The sequence below is a fragment of the Salmo trutta genome, chromosome 29, assembly GCF_901001165.1.
Source record: "Salmo trutta chromosome 29, fSalTru1.1, whole genome shotgun sequence".
Classification (NCBI taxonomy): domain Eukaryota; kingdom Metazoa; phylum Chordata; class Actinopteri; order Salmoniformes; family Salmonidae; genus Salmo; species Salmo trutta.
In genome coordinates, this window is record NC_042985.1 from 45339568 (window position 1) to 45364921 (window position 25354).

Genomic DNA, 25354 nt, shown 5'->3' on the forward strand with positions numbered 1-25354 from the left:
GCTCCTAATATGCCACTATTGTTTTACAGTTCTGCCGCTTGTTCTTTTCTCCCTCAGTACTTTAAAGCACGTGGCCCCACATTTGATGTTGGAAAAACATACAGAGGTAAGATTCTGGTACTTGTAGGTGCATTTGGGGATGGTATTTGGAACAAAATAAGTAGTTTGCATTTGGATGAACTTAAATGTTCACAACATTGTTTGTCTGACAAGGCTATGCAGTTTGTAAATGTTGTTCCATACTGCCAAATGTAGACAGACCCGTACCACCGCTGCATTCTAGAATAATATGTCCATCTCAAGACAGTTGTTTTCATATTTGACATTCTTCTCAAGTTGTTTCCATAAAGACCTACTGTTAGGGCTGGGATTTATGCCCTAGGAGTTACCCTCTGCTGGTCAGGCTTACCTTCCGGGACTTACAATAAAGCTGTGACCGGTCGGAATACAACGGGACTACTGAATAAGTTCAGGCTTCCTAGGTCCGTATACTATAAATCTTCCCAAGATTTATGAATGAGTGGTAATAGGTGTAGGATCTGTGCCAACCTTGTTTTTGGTACCGGCTCTTGTTTCACTGATTCGGAATCTCTAGTTCGACTGTAAATTGCGGTGAACCCTGCTTGTAGCGCCAACTGTTAGGTTCTAAATAAACAGAGTAAAAAACTCACGGACGCTTAGTAAAGCTCAAACCAAGTTTATTCACCCACTGGGTCATACAGCTGCACAAGACAAAGAACATATTCACATAAATCCTGGTATTTAACCCTTTCTCCTATGCTGAGTCTCCTACACATCTGAAAAGCCAATACATCTCTATTGCTAGACAAAACCTTAGTGATATCTGTTCTTCATCTGACCTGACCTCTGCCCAAATTCCTTACTCCTCCCTATAAGATCCCTGATGTCTAACAATAACATATTCTGACAGAATGTGAATGTTCTACATTCCCCTCTCTCCCTCAGTGACATGAATGAGAATATTTCATATATTAAAGTTGATAAGTCAGAACCCATCAGAGCAAACCAGATGAGATGGCATATCGCTGCAGAATTCTGTGGTAGTCATGCTGGTTAAGTGTACCTTGAATTCTAAATAAATCACAGACAGTGTCACCAGCAAAGCACCATCACACCTCCATGCTTCACGTTGGGAACCACACATGCAGAGATCATCCGTTCACCTACTCTGCATCTCATAAAGACATGGCGGTTGAACCAAAAATCTCAAATTTGGACTCATTAGACCAAATTACCTGTTTCCACCGGTCTAATGTCCATTGCTCGTGTTTCTTGGCCCAAGCAAGTCTCTTATTCTTATTGGTGTCCTTTAGTAGTGGTTTCTTTGCAGCAATTCGACCATGAATGACTGACGTGAATCAGGCCATCTGAAAAATGTCAAGAACTTTGAAAGTTTCTTCAAGTGCAGTCGCAAAAACCATCAAGCGCTATGACAAAACTGGCTCACATGAGGACCGCCACAGGAAAAGGAAGACCCAGAGTTAACTCTGCTGTAGAGGATAAGTTCATTAGAGTTACCAGCCTCAGAAATTGCAGGCCACATAAATGCTTCAGAGTTCAAGTAACATACACATCTTTTTAACATCAATTGTTCTCCTCTAAAGTAATGATGGACTGTAATTTCTCATTGCTTATTTGAGCTGTTTTTGCCATAATATAGACTTGGTCTTTTACCAAATAGGGCTATCTTCTGTATACCACCCCTACCTTGTCACACCACAACTGACTCAAAAGCATTAAGAAGTAAAGACATTCCACAAATTAGCTTTTAAGAAGGCACACCTGTTAATTGAATTGCATTCCAGGTGACTACCTCATGATGCTGGTTGAGAGAATGCCAAGAGTGTGCAAAGCTGTCATCAAGGCAAAGGGTGGCTACTTTGAAGAATCTCAAATATAAAAAATATTTTGAATTGTTAAACCAGTTTACTACTTGATTCCTTGTGTTATTTCAAGGGGTTGATGTATTCACTGTTACTCTACATTGTGGAAAATAGTAAAAATAAAGGAAAACCCTTGCATGCGTAGGTGTGTCCAAACCTTTGACTGGTACTATACATAAAGAAAAATATGCACACTTGTGTGACTCTCTCATAAAGGCAGCGTGTCTTTCGCACAGTACTTATCATTTCCCACTCTGGGATAATGTGATGGGCTTTCACTGTTAAAGTAACTCTTTGTAGCCCTGGAGGTCCATCCGTCTGTAGTAAGCGCAACACAGGGTGCATTGGCCAATTAATTGAAAACTTCAGCTTTAGCTTGCTTATATAGACAGGGTGCTACCTGTTTGCTGAAGTGGGTGCAAGAGGGCGATGTTCGTAACGTGGCTCGAGCACTTTCGCGAGGTGCTGAAATCCCCTTTTCTTCTCCACCGAGAATCGGCGCATATACGCGGCTATAAACATACTTATCGCTCTTCTAAATTATTTGGCCCGGTCAAAGTCTGCCGCAAAGGGCTGCTTGAATGCAGAGGGGAGACAGTTGTTTGGTAGGAATACTAGGGTGATGTTGTTATAAATGTGTCCAGGAAGGCTGGGCATTCATGCGGTTGAGTCCATTTCGGCCATAACATGGACTCTTAACATGAAACTTTTGTACTCCTTGCTGAAACAAGCACATTTTGTGTTTCTGTCGCCTAGGCAATGCCCACCACAATGCAGCAGCACACATGGAAGTAGAATAACTAGAATAGGCTTGGAACCTCTAACCCTGGCAATTTGACTGGAAAACTCAGGTTCTGACTAGAGGGACTACAGCTACGACCGGAACTGACGTTGCAGAATTTACAGGATAATCTACACAGCAAGTTAGGCGACTTGGGTTAAGAAAAGGGTTAGGGTTAGCTAAAATGCTCTTCTAACCTGCTACGAATAGTAACTTTCGGTCGTAGCTGTACTCTTTCTAGTCACAACCCTAAACTCATGGGTACACTTGCAATGGCTGCCTGGTATTGTGATGCGATCATTTTCATGGTAATATAGCGTGTGGCTGATGCAATAGAATGTGTTTTTTTGTAATGTCGGTTCCCATTATGCCATCATTGTTTGAATGGCAGCATATGGAGGCAGAGGAGAGTAGAAAATGTGCAGCTTAATTTTTTATATACACTGCTCAAAAAAATAAAGGGAACACTTAAACAACACATCCTAGATCTGAATGAAAGAAATAATCTTACTAAATACTTTTTTCTTTACATAGTTGAATGTGCTGACAAAAAAAATCACACAAAAATAATCAATGGAAATCCAATTTATCAACCCATGGAGGTCTGGATTTGGAGTCACACTCAAAATTAAAGTGGAAAACCACACTACAGGCTGATCCAACTTTGATGTAATGTCCTTAAAACAAGTCAAAATGAGGCTCAGTAGTGTGTGTGGCCTCCACGTGCCTGTATGACCTCCCTACAACGCCTGGGCGTGCTCCTGAGGGATCTCCTCCCAGACCTGGACTAAAGCATCCGCCAACTCCTGGAAAGTCTGTGGTGCAACGTGGCGTTGGTGGATGGAGCGAGACATGATGTCCCAGATGTGCTCGGGACAGTCTGGGCAGTCTGGCAACTCGGGATAGTCTGGCAACTCTGGATAGTCTGGGCAGTCTGGCAACTCGGGACAGTCTGGGCAGTCTGGCAACTCGGGACGGTCTGGCAACTCGGGACGGTCTGGCAACTCGGGGCGGTCTGGCAACTCGGGGCGGTCTGGCAACTCGGGGCTGTCTGGCAACTCGGGGCTGTCTGGCAACTCGGGGCTGTCTGGCAACTCGGGGCTGTCTGGCAACTCGGGGCTGTCTGGCAACTCGGGGCTGTCTGGCAACTCGGGGCAGTCTGGCAACTCGGGGCTGTCTGGCAACTCGGGGCTGTCTGGCAACTCGGGGCTGTCTGGCAACTCGGGGCTGTCTGGCAACTCGGGGCTGTCTGGCAACTCGGGGCAGTCTGGCAACTCGGGGCAGTCTGGCAACTCGGGGCAGTCTGGCAACTCGGGGCAGTCTGGCAACTCGGGGCAGTCTGGCAACTCGGGGCAGTCTGGCAACTCGGGGCAGTCTGGCAACTCGGGGCAGTCTGGCAACTCGGGGCAGTCTGGCAACTCGGGGCAGTCTGGCAACTCGGGGCTGTCTGGCAACTCGGGGCAGTCTGGCAACTCGGGGCAGTCTGGCAACTCGGGGCAGTCTGGCAACTCGGGGCAGTCTGGCAACTCGGGGCAGTCTGGCAACTCGGGGCAGTCTGGCAACTCGGGGCAGTCTGGGCAGTCTGGCAACTCGGGGCAGTCCGGGCAGTCTGGCAACTCGGGACAGTCCGGGCAGTCTGGCAACTCGGGACAGTCCGGGCAGTCTGGCAACTCGGGACAGTCCGGGCAGTCTGGCAACTCGGGACAGTCCGGGCAGTCTGGCAACTCGGGACAGTCCGGGCAGTCTGGCAACTCGGGACAGTCCGGGCAGTCTGGCAACTCGGGACAGTCCGGGCAGTCCGGCAACTCGTCTGGGCAGTCTGGCCACTCCGGCAGTTCAGCGCAGTCTGGCCACTCCGGCGACTGTTGACTGGCGGGCAGCTCTGACGACTGTTGACTGGCGAGGCTGGGTTTACGCACTTGCAGGCTAGTGCGGGGAGCGGGAACAGGACGAGTCGGACTGGGTTGACGCACTTCCGGGTCCGCACGAGAGACAGGAGCTGGAAACCCAGGGCTATGGAGGCGCACAGCCGGTCTAGATCTTACCTCCTGCACAACCCGCCTTGGCTGGATGGAACTAGTAGCCCTGTACGAGCGGGGTGCTCGTACAGGGCAGACTGGGCTGTGCAGGGGCCTGATGGTAGCCGTGCATAGAGCGGGAGTTGGGTAGCCTGGTCCTCGGAGGCGTACCGGCGACCAGATGCGCTGCGCAGGCATCCTCCTACCAGGCTGGATGCCCGCTCTAGCACGGCACCTGCGAGGGGCTGGAATAACTCGCACCGGACTGTGCGTGCGTATGGGTGAGAGAGTGCGCTTCTCAGCGCAACATGGCGCTCCCCACCTCATACGCTCCTCCATATAACCACGGGTAGCTGGCCTCCGGCTCTTCCTAGGCCTAGCCAAACTACCCGTGTGCACCCCCAAAAAAATGTATTGGGGGTGCCTCTCGTGCTTCAACGCCAGTCTTGTCCCTCGGAAACGTTCCCGGTCCATACCAGCCTTACTCCTTTCCTCTCTCTCGCGTACCACCTGTTTCCAAGGAAGGCGATCTTTCCCTGCTTGGATCTCCTCCCAAGTGTAGGAGCCTTCTCCCTCCAAGATCTCCTCCCAAGTCCATCTCTCTCGTTTGTCCACTTCGAATTCTGTCTGCTCCTTCCTCTGCTGCTTGGTCCAATTTTGGTGGGAGATTCTGTCACGGTTGTCGTCGGTTAAGGTAGACCAAAACGCAGCAGGTACGTGCAGGCTCATCTTGACGTTTATTTATTTTCAAAAATGAACATACAAAAATAACAAAACGAAATACGAACAACAAAACAGTCTGGCTAGGCATAAGGCTAAACACAGAACAATCACCCACAAATACCAAACACAAACACACCCTACTATATGGGACTCTCAATCAAAGGCAGATAGACAACACCTGCCTTCAACTGAGAGTCCCAACCCCAATTAACCAAACATAGACATACACTTACTAGACTCCACATAGAAATTCTTAAACATAAACCAAAACCCGGAATTAGTAAATCAACCACCCTTTTAACAAAAACACACCACCCTGAACCACATAAAACAAATACCCTCTGCCACGCCCTGACCAAACTACAAAAACAATTAACCTTATACCGGCCAGGACGTGACAAGATTATGTCAGCAGAGTACCCAGCCAGAAATAATCAGACACCCATTTTTCAAGCTAGCATATAATGTCACATAAACCCAAACCACAGCTAAATGCAGCACTAACCTTTGATCTTCATCAGATGACAATCCTAGGACATTATGTTATACAATACATGCATGTTTTGTTCAATCAAGTTCATATTTATATCAAAAACCAGCTTTTTACATTAGCATGTGACTAGCATTCCCACCGAACACTTCCGGTGAATTTACTAAATTACTCACGATAAACGTTCACAAAAAACATAACAATTATTTTAAGAATTATAGATACAGAACTCCTATATGCACTCGCTATGTCCGATTTTAAAATAGCTTTTCGGTGAAAGCACATTTTGCAATATTCTGAGTAGATAGCCCAGCCATCACAGGTTAGCTATTTTGATACGCACAAAGTGTGGTTCTCACCAAACTCCGATTTACTATTAGAAAAGTTTGATTACCTTTGGTGTTCTTCGTCAGAATGCACTCCCAGGACTTCTACTTCAATAACAAATGTTGGTTTGGTCCCAAATAATCCATAGTTATATCCAAATAGCGGCGTTTTGTTCGTGCGTTCAAGACACTATCCGAAGGGTAAATAAGGGTGACGCGCCCGACGCGTTTTGTGACAAAAAAATGCTAAATATTCCATTACCGTATTTCAAAGCATGTCAACCGCTGTTTAAAATCAATTTTTATGCCATTTTTCTCGTAAGAAAGCGATAATATTCCGACCGGGAGTGTTTGTTTTCGTTCAACGAGAGAAAGTAAACATGGTGTCAGCTCGAGCATGCGCGCCCCAGTCTCATTGTTCTCAGATCGACCACTTACAAAATGCGCTAATGTTTTTCAGCCAGGGCCTGCAAAGCCACCATTCAGCTTTCTGGCGCCTTCTGAGAGCCTATGGGAGCGTTAGAAAATGTCACGTCATGCCAGAGATCCCCTGTTTTGGTTAGAGATGATCAAGAAGGCCATGAAATGGTCAGAGAGAGCGCTTACTGTTTGGAATCTTCTCAGGTTTTGGCCTGCCAAATGAGTTCTGTTATACTCACAGACACCATTCAAACAGTTTTAGAAACTTTAGGGTGTTTTCTATCCAAATCAATTATATGCATATTCTAGTTACTGGGCAGGAGTAGTAACCAGATTAAATCGGGTACGTTTTTTTATCCGGCCGTGCAAATACTGCCCCCTAGCCCCAACAGGTTAATAGAGGAACATTGTGACAGAAAATTACAAGTTTATGTTATAATACTGTTTATACATCAAAGAAGGGTTGATGAGTACTCTCTCATCTGTGGTTTGAGTTGGGCCTGTGGGGTTTGAGCTGACAATTGATTGACTTGGTGATGAAACCTACAGCTGGCATTCCATAGATAGGATGTGAGGTGGTTGTAACTGGGATAGAGAGGAGTAGAACAAAGGCCTCAATGGTTCTTAGACATCCTGGCATCTGGGAAATTAGGCCAGGGTCGGGGGTTAAGATAACGCCAGGTGCAGATAAAGACACGATGAGTCCAGTGTCGCTTATGATGCCCTTTGATCTGCATGACTAAGCATTTTAGTCATCCTATATAAGATGTCTGTTTTTTAATTTATATTTTTTTAAGTGTTGGGCTGACGGTTTCATTATTGCAATAATTAATCGATTTTAAATAAGTATGATAGTTTGAAGAAATGACCAAGTCTCTCAGTACTGAATTTCCACAACATTTTTGGTGAGGGGGATGGTATCTGCAACTTCACCTGTTGACCGCTCCTGAAGATCTGGGTAAACTGTGTACAGGGGATCAGAAGTTGAGATCTCAGGGTAAACCACGCTTATTATTGAGCAGCTGGACCCGCCTATGATCTGAGAGGTGGCGGGCACGGGTGGATACCGGATCTCAGACATAGTGCTGAGAGAGGTAGGCTTGGACAAAAAAAATCAATAAGTGATGAAATTATAAATAAAAAAGAAATGCCCTGTTTCTTAAGAAGGCCACAGCTGAGGTGACTAACAGGACTGAGTTGAGTTGATAAGTGAGGTGTCCTTGGGCATGATTGTTAATTAGCCAGTCGAGGGCAACCAAAACTCTAGCCTGTGGTACTGACTTGATCACAGTAGGACTGGTGAGGTTTGTGGGAACGAGGGACCAGAGCCTGGTGACACCCTGCGGGGGCGCTAGTCCTGGCGAAGTTCTATTAGACGAGGGACCTGCGCCCAGTGACACCTGAAAGTACGCTGGCCCTGGCGAAGTCTAATTATAACTTGTGTTTTGTTAAATGAGGTAAACAGGTATGCCCTGGGTTACTGTTGTTAGGTGTTATTGTGCGTGTTTTGTTATTCCTGATACTTAGAAAATACGAGGTAAGGTTGGATTTTTTGGGGGGACTGTGTTGCATAATTAAATAGGAGACATGGGTATCTGTATGTAGTTTTGCACATTTGTATAGACATAAAATAATCTATACCATAGTAATCGCAGTAAGCGGTATCCCAGTGTGGATACAATACCCTGTTGTCGGACCGCTAATTAGGCAATATTTTGGTAATGGTATGGGTTTCCCTGTTTATATAGACAGGGTTTTGAAATCTAAAAACAGCGCTAACCAGTTTTCCTCGTCTGTCTCGTTCCCATCTGTTTTTTTGTTTGTGCAAAAAAAAAATGAATGAGAAATTGTATGTCTGTATAATCGATTACTGGAGATTTGATAAATTAATACTGGGAATTTAATGAGTTGCAATTTAAACAACCTTTAAGTAGACGTACGTAGGTTCAGAGTGGTCTTTTTATGTATAATTTGTTAGAGAACATTAAAGCGTTATATGACTGTCTACAGGATCTGGGAGATAGTCTCAGAAAAAGATTGGCATATATTAAAACCTCAAGGAGAGAGGAGCAGAAATAACCATAATAGAAGAGGTATACTAAAGCAAAGCCATAAAGACACTAATAGAAGTTCATGAGCATTCTTACAATTCGGCTCGAATATGAAAAATCTAATTGTGAATAAAATTTGTCAATTTCCCCACTGACAGGGAAATTCCGGGATGCATTTGTGACTGGGCACAATGATGTAACAAGAGTCTTTAGCTCAATACACCAGCGTTTTCATGTTAGTGTTCTATGAGCGTAATCGCACTAACCGTTCTATTTGTGAAGTTAATTGGGTATGGATATTGTTAAATGGGGTACTTGGTAAATTCGCTCAGACTATTTTGTTCGGATTTCAGAGCACTAGTTTGAATGTACCAGAGTGCAAAATAGCTGTTGAATTTACCAATGCTCAACGCCGGTTGAATATGGCTGGTGTCAGTAGACGTTAGGGAAATAACGTAACTATGTAATAACGTGAAATTATTGCCAGCAGCACAGTTAGTCACCAACGTTTTGAATAACATGAAAAAAGCCTAACCAGCTCTGCAAGGTGAGTAGAATGGAGAGTGAAGCTGTATTCTCTTGTTTGTGTCAGGAAGTAGTGTTAGCTAGCCAACTTTAGCCAGTTAGTTTGGGTTTGAGGTAAGAAAAGTATTATATTTTGTGAGGTCAGATAGCTTGGATCAACCCTGCTCTTTAGCAGATTTTGGGATTGAATAATCCTTGTGAGAATCAAGGACAGTGGATAGTACAATTGGCAGTATATATGGGCAAGAGCACGAATGTTTACAAATAGTCACTTTGTTTCACGCCGCATTTAAACAATCGCTAAAGGGTGTAGATTTGAGGGTTTTGTGTTGATAGAATTTAAAGTGAATTTGTTATTGGTGTGAAAAGACGAAGGAACGCCTACCAAACATCGCCACATTAGTAAACTATGTGGTAGAGCAGGGTCACAAGGAATTATATGGTGAAGTACAACCGGAGAAACGAGAACATATTTGGGGCTTTCGAGAACATTGCGACTCAGGAAAACCCCAGTAGTTTTAATCTCGTGAGACACTTTATTTCGTTTTATTTTGAAGTATATTTATTGAATTGAAGAAAGGGAGAAAGAGAAGAGTAATTAAAGTGGGCTCCCTGAGAACCGAAGTTATGTTTGTTTTGACTATAATTAAAGAAAATGTTCACCTGTTAACAATGTGAGACAAAGACAAAGGTAGAGATTGTAGGGGGCTTTCTGAGTTTAAGGGAAGAGCTGACAAGGTAAAGATCTGGCATCCTGCCCCTGAATAAGGCAGTTAACCCACTGTTCCCCAGTAGGCCGTCATTGTAAATTAGAATTAGTTCTTAATTGACTTCCCTAGTTAAATAAAGGTTAACAGGAACAATTTAAGGTGAAACTGATATTACATATGTTGTTGGACATTGGTCTAGTAACGATACCAGGATTACTTTACATTGTTATGGAAAAGAGAGACCAGTCATATAATACAATATGGGAGTGAATTCTTAGACTCTGTGGCGAGATACAAGGGTAGCGCATGCTAAATTAAGCCCACATAAACGTTGGGGTACATTAAAACAACCAATCATGTTTTGTTTGTAGTTGTGGGTTGCTGATTATGATATTAGTATAGTGAATACTAAAGAAATTGACATTTCTCTTCCAGGAGAATGGGGGTAGTCATTCTCTCTCTTTGAAACGTTTCCTAAGGCTATGGTAGTTAGTATAAAGGTATCCGGATTAAGCCGTAAACTACCAAATTAAATAAGGCCATTTTTGTTTGTTTTTACCGTATGGTTTGCAGGCACCCACACACACTTGTTATGAATATTCTTTAGTGTTTTAAAATGCTATGTCTGATTTATTGTGAGTGTTGCATTTCATTTGGTTTTAGTAGGTTTTTCACAGGTTGGAGATGCGGTATTTTAAAGACACACACACATGGAATTTTCTCAAGTTTTTATTTTCTGAGTTTTAATTGACCATGTGAATTATTTTGATGAAAATGTACTGAAGAAACTGTAACTCTGGGATATGAAATGTTTTACTGTTTTCTTTAAGGATTAATGGAATGGTGTGCACTATGGCCGGTGTCCTACACCACTTCTAGCGAGAGACCTGAGTCCGAACCAGCAACCGTGTACAGCATCTAGTTTAAATTATCAAATGCATTCTCTCTCAGGAGTGCAACAGAAGTCCACATGGAGTGAGCATGGAGAGAGATCTGTTCCAAAACTTCTCATATTGCTGGTATACTGGTTGGCAAATGGACAAGACGTAGTGAGTTGTGGTGGGGTTCAGGTGAGACATTTGAAATTGGGTCATTGTTATGGGCCATCCACTTTGAACTGTGAAGCTGTCTGAAGAAAAATGAAGAAATGCCAGAAGATTGAGTGCCGGTCAACTGCCCGTAATTGATTTGGACTTGGACTCTAAAATTGTTATTTGGGGTATCAGGTTGATTATGGAGGTTCACACTGCTAAATTTATAATGATTTAGGCTAAGAATGCATTGGGATAGTGATCTGTAATTTATAACCCTGATGAGAGTTAATTGGGTTTTAATTATGATTTGGAAATGATTTCCCTGACCTATTCCCATTTCCTGACTACATCTCTGATGAAGAGCACTCCAATTCTGAGCATAAGGACCCAATCACCGCATTCTTATCGGCAGACTCAATAGCCTTGGCTTCTCAAATGACTGCCTCGCCTGGTTCACCAACTACTTCTCAGACAGAGTTCAGTGTGTCAAATCAGAGGGACTGTCTGGCAGACTCTATGGGGGTGCCACAGGGTTCAAATCTCGGGACGACGCTTTTCTCTATATATCAATGATGTCGCTCTTTCTGCTGGTGATTCTCTGATCCACCTCTACGCAGACGACACCATTCTGTATACATCTGGCCCTTCTTTGGACACTGTGCTAACAAACCTCCAAACGAGCTTCAACGCCGTACAACACTCCTTCCGTGGCCTCCAACTGCTTTTAAATACTAGTAAAAACTAAGTACATGCTCTTCAACCGATTGCTGCCCGCACCCTCCCGCCCGATTTAGCATCACTGCTCTGGACGGTTCTGACCTAGAATATGTGGACAACTACAAATACCTAGGTGTCTGGTTAGACTGTAAACTCTCCTTCCAGACTCACATTTAAGCATCTCCAATCCAAAATTAAATCTAGAATCAGCTTCCTATTTCGCAACAAAGCCTCCTTCACTCATGCTGCCAAACATACCCTCGTAAAACTGACTATCCTATCGATCCTTGACTTCGGCAATGTCATTTAAAAAATAGCCACCAACACTCTACTCGGCAAACTGGATGTAGTCTATCACAGTGCCATCCGTTTTATCACCAAAGCCCCATATACTCGCCACCACTGTGACCTGTATGCTCTCTTTGGCTGGCCCTCACTACATATCTGTCGCCAAACCCACTGGCTCCAGGTCATCTATAAGTCTTTGCTAGGTAAAGCCCTGCCTTATCTCAGCTCACTGGTCACCATAGCAACACCCGTAGCACACGCTCCAGCAGGTATATTGCACTGGTCATCCCCAAAGCCAACACTTCCTTTGGCTGCCTTTCCTTCCAGTTCTCTGCTGCCAATGACTGGAACGAATTGCAAAAATCTCTGAAGCTGGAGTCTTCTATCTTTAAGCATCAGCTGTCAGAGCAACTTAACGATCACTGTACCTGCACACAGCCAATCTGTAAGTAGCACTACCTCATCCCCATATTATTACTTACCCTCTTGCTCTTTTGCACCCCGGTATTTCTACTCTCACATAATCATCTGCACAGCTATCACTCTGATATGTAATTATTTTCACCTCTATGGCCTATTTATTTCCTACCTCCCTACTCTTCTACATTTGCACACACTGTACATAGATTTTTTTTTGTGTGTGTGTTACTGACTACGTTTGTTTGTGTAACTGGGTTGTTTTTGTTGCACTGCTTTGTTTTATCTTGGCCAGGTCGCAGTTGTAAATGAGAACTTGTTCTCAACTGGCCTATCTGGTTAAATAAAGGTAAAATAAAAACTGGGTGGACATTTTCATCAAGCTGACCCCTATCTTTGTGCATAGTGCCAGCGTGATGATTCCCCTGTTTGCTGTAATGAAGCTTGTGTGTGATTTTTATTTTTCATGTTTCATTTTCTGTTTCAGATTGACTGTGTTTAGATAAAGGTCTAAAACTCAGCAATGAAAGAAAGGTTATTTACCCTGGAAGAATTGTCAGGCACCAGAAATATGTACGTTGTTTGTTTAAATGTATGTTTACCAATAATCATGTAATGCTTGTACCCTTTGGTTTTTCTAGAAGAAGCTTAGCTTCTTGAGAGGAGAATGTGACAGAAAAAAACGTAAAGATTATGCTATATTACTGTTTATACATCAAATAAGGGTTGATGAGTACTCATCTGTTTCTGTCGTTCGAGTTGGGCCTGTGGAGCTTGAGCTGACAATTGATTGACTTGGTGATAACCTACAGCTGGCATTCCATAGACAGGATGTGGGGTGGTTAACTGGGATAGAGAGGAGTAGAACAAAGGCCTCAATGGTTCTTAGACATCCTGGCATCTGGGAAATTAGGCCAGGGTCGGGGGTTAAGATAATGCAAGGTACAGATAGACAGGATAAGTCCAGGGTGGCTTATGATGCCCCTTGATCGGCATGACAAAGAATTTTGGTCATCCTATATAAGATGTCTGTTTTTTCATTATTAATTAGGCTCTCTGCCTAACAGTCAAGACTGTTGGCCTGACGGTTTCATTATTGCAATAATTTATCAATATTAAATAAGTATGATTGTTTGAAGAAATGAAGTCTTTCTCAGTACTGAATTTCCACGACAGGATCCAATCAACTTTCTATTGGCTAGGCCTACTATATTAATTTCACGACTTTCTTAATGTTAAGCACATTGCTTGTCTTTATAACAGGAGTATAGCCCACCTGGATGGCATGAAAATGAACCACAGAAAAAGTGTCATCCCTTCTCTATTTAAGTGCATAGATTACATGTATTTTTTTTCCCCTGTCCCTGTTTCAAGACAGGTGCATGATAATGGTCCATTCTAAATCAAAACAAATTTCACACATATATTATTTAGTTTATGTAAAGACCAGATTAAATCAAGAGTAGTCTGATGGGTGACAATATTAGCTTATCACTTGTGAATTATGTTTTGTCACTTGTGAATGATGCCCAGCGTAAGGCAAGAAACAAGGACTTTTTTCGAATCATAGTTGTAGGCCTATAGGCGTATATGTTTTGAGGTTTGTATTACAACTAAAGTGGCCCTTCTTAAAAATAAACACATTAATCCGCTTTACGATGGGTGTAGAGCCTAACTGGCATTTAATAAAAGCATTACATGCATAATCGCATTTGCGGTCACTTTTGAAAATCAAATCAAATTTATTTATATAGCCCTTCGTATATCAGCTGAAATCTCAAAGTGCTGTACAGAAACCCAGCCTAAAACCCCAAGCAGCAAGCAATGCATGTGAAAGAAGCACGGTGGCTAGGAAAAACTCCCTAGGAAAAACTCCCTAGAAAGGCCAAAAACCTAGGAAGAAACCTAGAGAGGAACCAGGCTATGAGGGGTGGCCAGTCCTCTTCTGGCTGTGCCGGGTGGATATTATAACAGAACATGGTCAAGATGTTAAAATGTTCATAAATGACCAGCATGGTCAAATAATAATAATCATAGTAGTTGTCGAGGGTGCAACAAGCACGTCCGGTGAACAGGTCAGGGTTCCGTAGCCGCAGGCAGAACAGTTGAAACTGGAGCAGCAGCATGGCCAGGTGGACTGGGGACAGCAAGGAGTCATCATGCCAGGTAGTCCCGAGGCATGGTCCTAGGGCTCAGGTCCTCCGAGAGAGAGAAAGGAAGAAAGAGAGAATTAGAGAGAGCATATTTAAATTCACACAGGACACCGGATAAGACAAGAGAATACTCCAGATGTAACAGACTGACCCTAGCCCCCCGACACAAACTACTGCAGCATAAATACTGGAGGCTGAGACAGGAGGGATCAGAAGACACTGTGGCCCCATCCGATGATACCCCCGGACAGGGCCCAACAGGCAGGATATAACCCCACCCACTTTGCCAAAGCACAGCCCCCACACCACTAGAGGGATGTCTACAACCACCGACTTACCGTCCTAAGACAAGGCCGAGTATAGCCCACAAAGATCTCCGCCATGGCACAACCCAAGGGGGGGGGCGCCAACCCAGACAGGAAGACCACGTCAGTGACTCAACCCACTCAAGTGTCGCACCCCTCCCATGGACGGCATGGAAGAACACCAGTAAGCCAGTGACTCAGCCCCTGTAATAGGGTTAGAGGCAGAGAATCCCAGTGGAAAGAGGGGAACCGGCAAGGCAGAGACGGCAAGGGCGGTTCGTTGCTCCAGCCTTTCCATTCACCTTCACACTCCTGGGCCAGACTATACTGAATCATAGGACCTACTGAAGAGATACGTCTTCAGTAAAGACTTAAAGGTTGAGACTGAGTCTGCGTCTCTCACATGGGTAGGCAGACCATTCCATAAAAATGGAGCTCTATAGGAGAAAGCCCTACCTCCAGCCGTTTGCTTAGAAATTCTAGGGACAATTAGGAGGCCTGCGTCTTGTGACCGTAGCGTACGTGTAGGTATGTACGGCAGGACCAAATCGGAAAGATAGGTAGGAGCAAACCCATGTAATGCTTTGTAGGTTAGCAGTAAAACCTTGAAATCAGCCCTTGCCTTAACAGGAAGCCAGTGTAGGGAGGCTAGCACTGGAGTAATATGATCACATTTTTTGGTTCTAGTCAGGATTCTAGCAGCCGTATTTAGCACTAACTGAAGTTTGTTTAGTGCTTTATCCGGGTAGCCGGAAAGTAGAGCATTGCAGTAGTCCAGCCTAGAAGTAACAAAAGCATAGATAAATTTTTCTGCGTCATTTTTGGACAGAAAGTTTCTGATTTTTGCAATGTTACGTAGATGGAAAAAATCTGTCCTTGAAACAGTCTTGATATGTTCTTCAAAAGAGAGATCAGGGTCCAGAGTAACGCCGAGGTCCTTCAGTTTTATTTGAGACGACTGTACAACCATCCAGATTAATTGTCAGATTGAACAGAAGATCTCTTTGTTTCTTGGGACCTAGAACAAGCATCTCTGTTTTGTCCGAGTTTAAAAGTAGAAAGTTTGCAGCCATCCACTTCCTTATGTCTGAAACACAGGCTTCTAGCGAGGGCAATTTTGAGGCTTCACCATGTTTCATTGAAATGTACAGCTGTGTGTCGTCCGCATAGCAGTGAAATTTAACATTATGTTTTCGAATGACATCCCCAAGAGGTAAAATATATAGTGAAAACAATAGTGGTCCTAAAACGGAACCTTGAGGAACACCGAAATGTACAATTGATTTGTCAGAGGACAAACCATTCGAATATAATGGTATTTCAAATCAAAATTTATTTGTCACGTGCGCTGAATACAACAGGTGTAGACCTTACAGTGAAATGCTTACTTACAGGCTCTAACCAATAGTGCAAAAAAGGTATTTGGTGAGCAATAGGTAAAGAAATAAAACAACAGTAAAAAGACAGGCTTTATACAGTAGCGAGGCTACATACAGACACCGGTTAGTCAGGCTGATTGAGGTAGTATGTACATGTAGATATGGTTAAAGTGGCTATGCATATATGATGAACAGAGAATAGCAGTAGAGTAAAAGAGGGGTTGGTGGGTGGCCGGACACAATGCAGATAGCCGGTTAGCCACTGTGCGGGAGCACTGGTTGGTCGGCCCAATTGAAGTAGTATGAACATGAATGTGACTATGCATATATGATAAACAGAGGGTAGCAGTGGTGTAAAAAAAAGGTGGGGGGGGGCACACAATGCAAATAGTCTGGGTAGCCATTTGATTATCTGTTCAGCAGTCTCATGGCTTTTGGAACATTCGCGCGTATAGCCTACTGCCGTGTGCTCATTGCTGTGCTTATAATGTGAAAAAATAGCCTAATAGTTTATCAACATTTTAAGCTAAATGTTCTGATCTGTTGCTTGTGGTTGTATTCATTTGAGATCTATCGCATCCCAAAACGGTCCCAGACTGTTTGGTGTATTTATTTCTAACCCAGAATAGAATAGGTTGACTTCTGTACTATGGTGGATAATATATTGAGATAGACTGGAGCTTTTGCTGTTCGTTAGGCCTACTCATCTTGTTGGCTGACGAAAAGTAAATGTGGACAGTTCTTCCATTATCTTCAATATGCAATCGGAATTGGATAAGGAAGCGTGCAGTTGAGTCCCCGATGTGTCTGTCTTCACTTGTAGCCTTTGAGAAATACCCAATCACGTGAGTGAGAGGTGCTTCAGAGCGCGCAGCACTCAGGGAGAAGGGCGCAAAGGCCACTGGTCGCGAAAGGCATGGATTCTTTTAGGGTGCATTATGGCCGCAAAAATGGGATGCCGCGGGGAAATTCAAGCAATTATCAAGTGCTTGTCAAATTGAGAATGACTGATCAAGTGTTTACAGCTGCGCAAAAGACAAAGCATAGCTCATACCTTTTCAAGCAACTTCAAATTGGAAAATTTCCCAAACTGTTGCCACAAAGTTGGAAGCACAGAATCATCTAGAATGTCATTGTATGCTGTAACGTTAAGATTTCCCTTCACTGGAACTAAGGGGCCTATCCCGACCATGAAAAACAGCCCTAGACTATTATTCCTCCTCCACCAAACTTTACAGTTGGCACTATGTATTCGGGCAGGTAGCGTTCTCCTGGCATCCGCTAAACCCAGATTCGTCCGTTCGAATGCAAGATGGAAAAACATGATTCATCATTCTAGAGAGCGCGTTTCCACTGCTCCAGAGTCCAATGGCAGTGAGCTTTACACCACTCCAGCCGACGCTTGGCATTGCGCATGGTGATCTTAGGCTTGTGTGCGGCTGCTTGGCCATGGAAACCCATTTCATGAACTTCCTGTCGAACCGTTCATCTGCTGACGTTGCTTCCAGAGACTCTTTTTATGCGCTTTCTCACTCGGTGGTCACGTTCTGTGAGCTTGTGTGGCCTACCACTTTGCAGCTGAGACGTTGCTCCTAGATGTTTCCACTTCATAATAACAGCACTTACAGTTGTCCTGGGCAGCTCTAGCAGGACAGAAATTTGACGAACTGACTTATTGGAAAGGTGGCATCCTATTATGGTGCCATGTTGAAAGTCACTGGGCTCTTCAGTAAGAGCATTCTACTGCCAATGTTTGTCTATGGAGATTGCTTGGCTGTGTGCTCGATTGTATACACCTGTCAGCAACGGGTATGGCTGAAATAGTCAAATCGACAAATTTGATAGGTTGTCCACATACTTATGGCCATGTAGAGTATATATACATTTGAACGGTGACTGCGGTCATATGGCTGGTCAATTACTGTCATCCACAAAATTCCATGACCTTCACAGCCCTACCTACTGTGTTCTCTCCTGTATAAAGGACCAGAGTTTGTGCAGATGTCAACCTCTCATCTAGAGCTGGGACATTAAACCGAAAATGACTGATGTTGTCTTCCTCCTTACTGAAGCATTTTGCCTGCGTTGGGAATGCTCGGGATTTTGCTACACAAAGTTTCTGTAGATTGTTTTAAAACAATGCATCTCAACCGTAATGTCTGTTCGTTATGTTGATTTCTACTATGAAATTAACTGGCTGTCTCCGTTTCACTAGCAGCTGCTGTGTGAGCGTACCACTCTCACTCCCTTTTCCCACTGTGCGCACAAAGTAGGGAGTGATGCATTCTGAGAAGCACAAGCATATGGCCGTTGCTCAAAATGCAATTGCGGAAAAATAGTTTTCAAAGCAACTATGGTTGTTTTAGTTACAGAGGGGAGAGTCACAAATTTCTGTGAGTATGTCATTTATTTCTCATATCTTAAGTCCAGGCACCACACCCTCAGGGTAATTGTTTTCTCTTAATCATATCACAATCAACCTTTTATCAGTTGAAGGTAGACACAAATCTAATCGTTTTTTGTATAGAATTGTCAGAAATATGAGGCTATATATCGTTAATTATGCACCTATTTTATATAGTGCAAATACATTTTTCTGGACACTGGATGAAGTCAGTCTAAATATGTTGGTTTAATTTTGTTAATACACTCCAGGAGGACTGGAGAGCAGATTGTGGATAAATATATTTATGGTTCTGTTTATCGGGTCAATTTATTGGCAATTTATCGAGATATGGGTTTTTATCAATATCGCCAAGCTCTATTCTCATCTCTCTCCCCAGGTGCAGATAGGGAGCTACAGACAGTGCGACAGCTGATGGTCAACTTCCTCCAGAACCACACAACACAGGACTGGCCTGTCAGCTGCCCTCCACTTGAGCCTTACAGGTTTGTCCAGTGGCACACCTTGGGCTTCAACACAATCTTGGGACCAGAACAATTAGCCTATGCCATGGTTTGCTAAATAACCTCTGTCCTTTTACACTGCCATATGTCTGCTAATATGGGCCACTGTCAGGTTGATTTTTTTTAAATGCTCAATGAAAAGTGAGTGGCACACAATACAGGTGATTATCATATTAAATTGAGTGTGTCTCATTTCCTCTTTCCAGCTCTGCAGATATATTGCCTTTGATTGGTCAGAAATCCAACCAATACACAGCTGTCATTGTTGAGAACGAGGACTCCTATGTTGGCAGAGAGGTATGCTGATTTCAAATTAAACTGAACTTTACCTTTCATGGCATTCTTATACAATTAGACTTCAAAACAACGAAGTAATTTAACTTAAATGCTGCTTTATAGGGTTTATATATATATAAAGTAACGTCAACTGTTCTATAGGTTATCTTGGACCTGATGATGTATCAGGGGCTAACAGTGAAGAGGGCATTGAGTTCAGAAAAGAGCCTCACAGAGAAGCTTGGCATCAACTCTTTCCCCTCAGCATACCTTCTCCACCCTAATGGAACACATGCCATTCTGCATGTGTAAGTTGGCAACCTCTACTATATTTACTTCTCCAGGAGTTCTGGTTCAAATGTTGGAGGCTCAACAAATGTGTTTTTGTAGTTGGCATACCATTCTCTTTTAATGGATTGTATGTGAACAGGATATAGCATTGTTGTTGTTTTTTTAATATATATATTTTTTTTACAAACATGTAATTATTATTTAAAAATAATATTTCATCCCAATTGTCAGTGAAATGTTTGACTTCTTTATGTAGTCTGATTTATAAATCCAGGCATTTTAAATGCTCTGATATTTCTGTATCACCAGGCAGAAAAGACTGCGCTTCTTCTTCTCCTCGTTCCTCAAGCTTCTCCTAGGGGTCCACAGAAAGCTGAGCACCTCTGGAGCACCCCAGGAGCCCCTACTGGAGGGACCACGAGGTCCTGGGACGGCTGAGGCCTTGAAGGACTTTGAGAAGTGAGTCTGATGCTAATACAGTATCTTATATATGCATGAAGACGATACCAGTGGGTATGTGTGGGTGCATTCTTTGTGTGTAACCATGTCTGATCTGAGGCCCCATCATTGATTTTAAAAGTTTTGTCATTTTAGCAGATGTTCTTATCCAGAACAACGTACAGGTGCAGGTAGGGTTAAGTGCCTTGCTCAAGGGCAAATCAACAGATTTTTCACCTAGTCTGCTCGTGGATTCAAACCAGCGACCTTTCGGTTACTGGTCCATGCTCTTAACCGTTAGGCTACCTGTCTCCCTGATTTTCTCCAGGTCCAAGGTGTACATGGCGGACCTTGAGTCAGGGTTGCACTACCTGCTGAGAGTAGAGCTGGCTACCCACCAAACCCTGGAGGGAGAAGAGCTCAAGACCTTCAAAGACTTTGTGACAGTGGTTGCTAAGGTATAAGTGCTCTAAGGCTGAAGTGAAGTGGGTCCGCACAAACAAGTAAACAATATTTACCCTCTTGTTTCTATTAGAGAAGTAACATTTATCTTTTCTTTGATTCTTGAATCCCAGCTCTTCCCCGGTCGCCAGTCCGTGGTAAAACTCTTAGAGACTCTTCTGGAATGGCTGGTCAGTCTTCCCCTGGAGAAAATCCCCTTTGATGCCATCCTCGACTTGGTCAACAACAAGATGCGGGTAAGGGAGGCATTTGTGTGATATTTAATTATCAAGTGCTCAAATAAACTAGATGTTTGGCATAGTTTAAAGGGCCATTCAGGAAAAGTTGGTAAAGTGGGGGAGGGTGTCCCTTTTTGCAGAAGGTGTGTACTTGAATGCATTTCTAATGGAAACAATCCATTTCCACTAGCATTGGTACTTTTACCAAAAATGCTAGCCAGATTATTCTTAACATTGCTAAGTAACCAGTAATCAAATGTAGAAACAGTTTAGAGGAAACAACCACAGCCTAAGGAAGTGAAATTAGTTAAACTATCCTTTTAAACAACCAATGTAACAAACGGTTCACAACACTTTCAGTTTGTCCCTTGATTTTTGGTTCTTGTTCGGTTTTAGTTTAGGAAGGAAAAAAGTTATTTATTTATTTAACTAGGCAAGTCAGTTAAGAACAAATTCTTATTTACAATGACGGCCTACCCCGGTCAAACCCTAACCCGGACGATGCTGGGCCAATTGTGTGCCGCCCTATGGGACTCACAATCACGGCCGGTTGTGATACAGCCTGGAATCGAACCAAGGTCTGTAGTGATGCCTCTAGCACTGAGATGCAGTGCCTTAGACCGCTGCGCCACTCGGGAGCCCAAAACGACCACAAAAATGAGTTCACATTTTACTCCATCGTTTGTAAACAAAGTGTTTCTGTATAGCAGTGGTAGACATTAAGAAAAATTTGCACTGGCCACTCGTGCCACCGAGATTAAATTCTTACTAGCCAATTAATACCACAATGCAACAATATCACAATGTATGCATGCGTCTGTACCTTTGTGTGTCTCTTCACAGTCCCTGTTGTTCCGTAAGGTGTATTATATATATTTTTTTTTATCTGATTCTACTGCTTGCATCAGTTACCTGATGTGGAATAGAATTCCATGTATTCATGGCTGTATGTGGTACTGTGCGACTTCCATAGTCTTTTCTGCTCTTGGAGACTGTGAAGAGACACCTGGTGGCATGTCTCGTGGGGTATGCATGGGTTTCTGTATGTGCAAGTATTTTAAACAGACAGCTCTGTACATTTAGCTTACACCCCTTACAAAAACAATTAGTGATGAAGTCAATCTCTTTTCCACTTTGAGCCATTGACATGCATGTCATTAATGTTAGCTCTCTGTGTACTTTTAAGCGCCAGCTGTGCTGCCCTATTCTGAGCCAACTGCAAAACAAAAAGTAATTCTTGGTGACACCTGACCACTCTACTGAACAGTAGGTGGGACAAAACTAGGGCCTGTAGGACCTGCCTTGTTGATAGTGTTGTTAAGGCAGAGCAGCGCTTTTATTATGGACAGACTTCTCTTATGGACAGACTTCTTAGCTACTGTTGTATCAATATGTTTTGACCATGACAGTTTACAATCCAGGGTCAATTTCCACATTATTCATTAGGAGACATAATACATTGCTTTTAGTTTTGGAAATATTTGGACTAACTTATTCCTTGCTACCCATTCCAAAACTAACTGCAGTTCTTTGTTAAGTGTTGCAGTCATTTCAGTTGCTGTAGTAGCTGACGTGTATAGTGTTGACATCCACATACATACACACTGGCTTTACTCAAGGCCAGTGGCATGTCATTAGTAAAGATTGAAAAAAGTAAGGGGCCTTAACAGCTACCCTGGGGAATTCCTAATTATACCTGGATTATGTTTGAGGCTTCCATTAAAGAACACCCTCTGTGTTCTTTTAGACAAGTAACTCTTTATCCACATTATAGCAAGGGGTGTAAAGCCATAACATAGTTTTTCCAGCAGCACACTATGATCGATAATGTCAATGCTGCATTGAAGTCTAACAGGACAGCCCCCACAATCATTTTATCATCAATTTCTCTGAGCCAATCATCAGTCATTTGTGTAAGTGCTATGCTTGTTGAGTGACCTTCCCTGTAAGCATGGTGAAAGTCTGTATATTTGTTTACTGTGAATAGCATGGTATCTGGTCAAACACAATGTTTTCCAGAAGTTTATTAAGGGTTGGTAACAGGCTGATTGGTCGGCTATTTGAGCCAGTAAAAGGGACTTTACTTTTCTTTGGTAGCGGAATGACTTTGGCTTCCAACCAGGCCTGAGGGCACACACTTTATAGTAGGCTTAAATTGAAGATGTGGCAATATCGTCCGCTATTATCCTCAGTAATTTTCCATCCAGATTGTCAGACCCTGGCGGCTTGTCATTGTTGATAGACAACAATCATTTTTTTTCACCTCTTCCACACTGACTACGGAATTCAAAAGTATAATTTGGTCAGATATACTTGAATGTATAGTGTCAGCGTTTTGTTGCTGGTGTTTCATACCTAAGTTTGCTTATTTTGCCAATGAAAAAGTCATTAAAGTAGTTGGCAATATCAGTGGGTTTTGTGATGATGGATCCGAGTTACCCTTTTTTCAAATATTTCATTTAATGTGCTCCGAAGCTTTTTACTTTTTATTTATTTTTGTTTCATAGTATATATTTTTCATATTTAGTTTAGTCACATGATTTCCGAATTTGCAGTACATTTGCCGATCAGTTGGGCTGCCAGACTTATTTGCCATACCTTTTGCCTCCTTCCTCTCAACCATACTATTTTTCAATTCCTCATCAATCCAAGGGGATTTACAGTTTTTACAATAATTTTCTTAATGGGTGCGTGCTTATTAGTAACTGGAATAAGCAATTTCATAAGTGTCAAGTGCAGCGTCTCGTTGCTCCTCATTACACACCACAGACCAGCATATATTCTTTACATAATCAACATATGAATCACTACAAAACTTATTGTATGACCTCATATACAGACCTCTTAGGCCCAGACTTTGTAACTTTAATTTTCCTATATATGGCTACTATATTGTGATCACTACATCCTATGGATTTGGATACTGCTTTAAAGCAAATGTATGCAGCATTAGTAAAGATGTGAAAAATACATGTTGATGATTTAATTCCTGTGCTTTTTGTAAATACCCTAGTAGGTTGACTGACAACCTGAACCAGGTTGCAGGCACTGGTTACAGTTTGATGTTTTTTCTTGAGTGGGCAGCTTTATGAGAGCCAGTCAATATTTAAATCACCCAGAAAATATACTTCTCTGTTGATATCACATACATTATCAACTTGTAGTTGTAGCCAAAGCATAAATTAAGAGAAAAAACACTTGGTATAACCCCACCTTAAACATAGTTTCAATAATGCTAGCTTTTTTGTGATATCATGTGACCTCACATACTTTGGCGAAGACAGGCCTTCCTGTGATTTGTTGAAGATCAGTGTTATGCAGATAACCAGCAGCCTTTTCCCCCAAATATACGGGTGGGGGGTGGGTGACCAGCGGTTAGACACAAGCTCAAGGGTGCACTCTACACACAAGCTAGGTTAAAATCAATAGTTACATATCACAATATTATTTTGGACGATATTCTGTCTATTTTATCTCCAAGTATCGATTTGTTAAAATAAAAAAAATAAAAAATATATATATATATATATATATATATATATATATATATATATATATATATATATATATATATACACTGCTCAAAAAATAAAGGGAACACTTAAACAACACAATGTAACTCCAAGTCAATCACACTTCTGTGAAATCAAACTGTCCACTTAGGAAGCAACACTGATTGACAATAAATGTCAAATGCTGTTGTGCAAATGGAATAGACAACAGGTGGAAATTATAGGTAATTAGCAAGACACCCCCAATAAAGGAGTGGTTCTGCAGGTGGGGACGACAGACCACTTCTCAGTTCTTATGCTTCCTGGCTGATGTTTTGGTCACTTTTAAATGCTGGCGGTGCTTTCACTCTAGTGGTCGCATGAGACGGAGTCTACAACCCACACAAGTGGCTCAGGTAGTGCAGCTCATCCAGGATGGCACATCAATGCGAGCTGTGGCAAGAAGGTTTGCTGTGTCTGTCAGCGTAGTGTCCAGAGCATGGAGGCGCTAACAGGAGACAGGCCAGTACATCAGGAGACGTGGAGGAGGTCGTAGGAGGGCAACAACCCAGCAGCATGACCGCTACCTCCGCCTTTGTGCAAGGAGGAGCAGGAGGAGCACTGGCAGAGCCCTGCAAAATGACCTCCAGCAGGCCACAAATGTGCATGTGTCTGCTCAAACGGTCAGAAACAGACTCCATGAGGGTGGTATGAGGGCCCGACGTCCACAGGTGGGGGTTGTGCTTACAGCCCAACACCGTGCAGGACATTTGGCATTTGCCAGAGAACACCAAGATTGGCAAATTTGCCACTGGCGCCCTGTGCTCTTCACAGATGAAAGCAGGTTCACACTGAGCACGTGACAGACGTGACAGTCTGGAGACGCCGTGGAGAACATTCTGCTGCCTGCAACATCCTCCAGCATGACCGGTTTGGCGGTGGGTCAGTCATGGTGTGGGGTGGCATTTCTTTGGGGGCCGCACAGCCCTCCATGTGCTCGCCCAGGGGTAGCCTGACTGCCATTAGGTAC

At 43.1% G+C, this 25354-nt stretch overlaps 1 protein-coding gene across 2 annotated transcripts in view; it reads left to right on the forward strand.

The window, feature by feature from the left end:
• The window catches only part of qsox2 (quiescin Q6 sulfhydryl oxidase 2), a 70687-nt gene that overhangs the window by 33832 nt on the left and 11501 nt on the right, over positions 1-25354 (forward strand). The window contains exons 3-9 of one of the 2 annotated variants that reach the window (XM_029722337.1): positions 58-106; positions 19025-19130; positions 19355-19445; positions 19587-19732; positions 20025-20174; positions 20482-20611; positions 20729-20851. In XM_029722337.1, the coding sequence (XP_029578197.1) occupies positions 58-106; positions 19025-19130; positions 19355-19445; positions 19587-19732; positions 20025-20174; positions 20482-20611; positions 20729-20851 (795 nt within the window). The remainder of the gene's footprint in view (positions 1-57; positions 107-19024; positions 19131-19354; positions 19446-19586; positions 19733-20024; positions 20175-20481; positions 20612-20728; positions 20852-25354) is intronic. The other variant, XM_029722338.1, reaches the window with a different exon arrangement.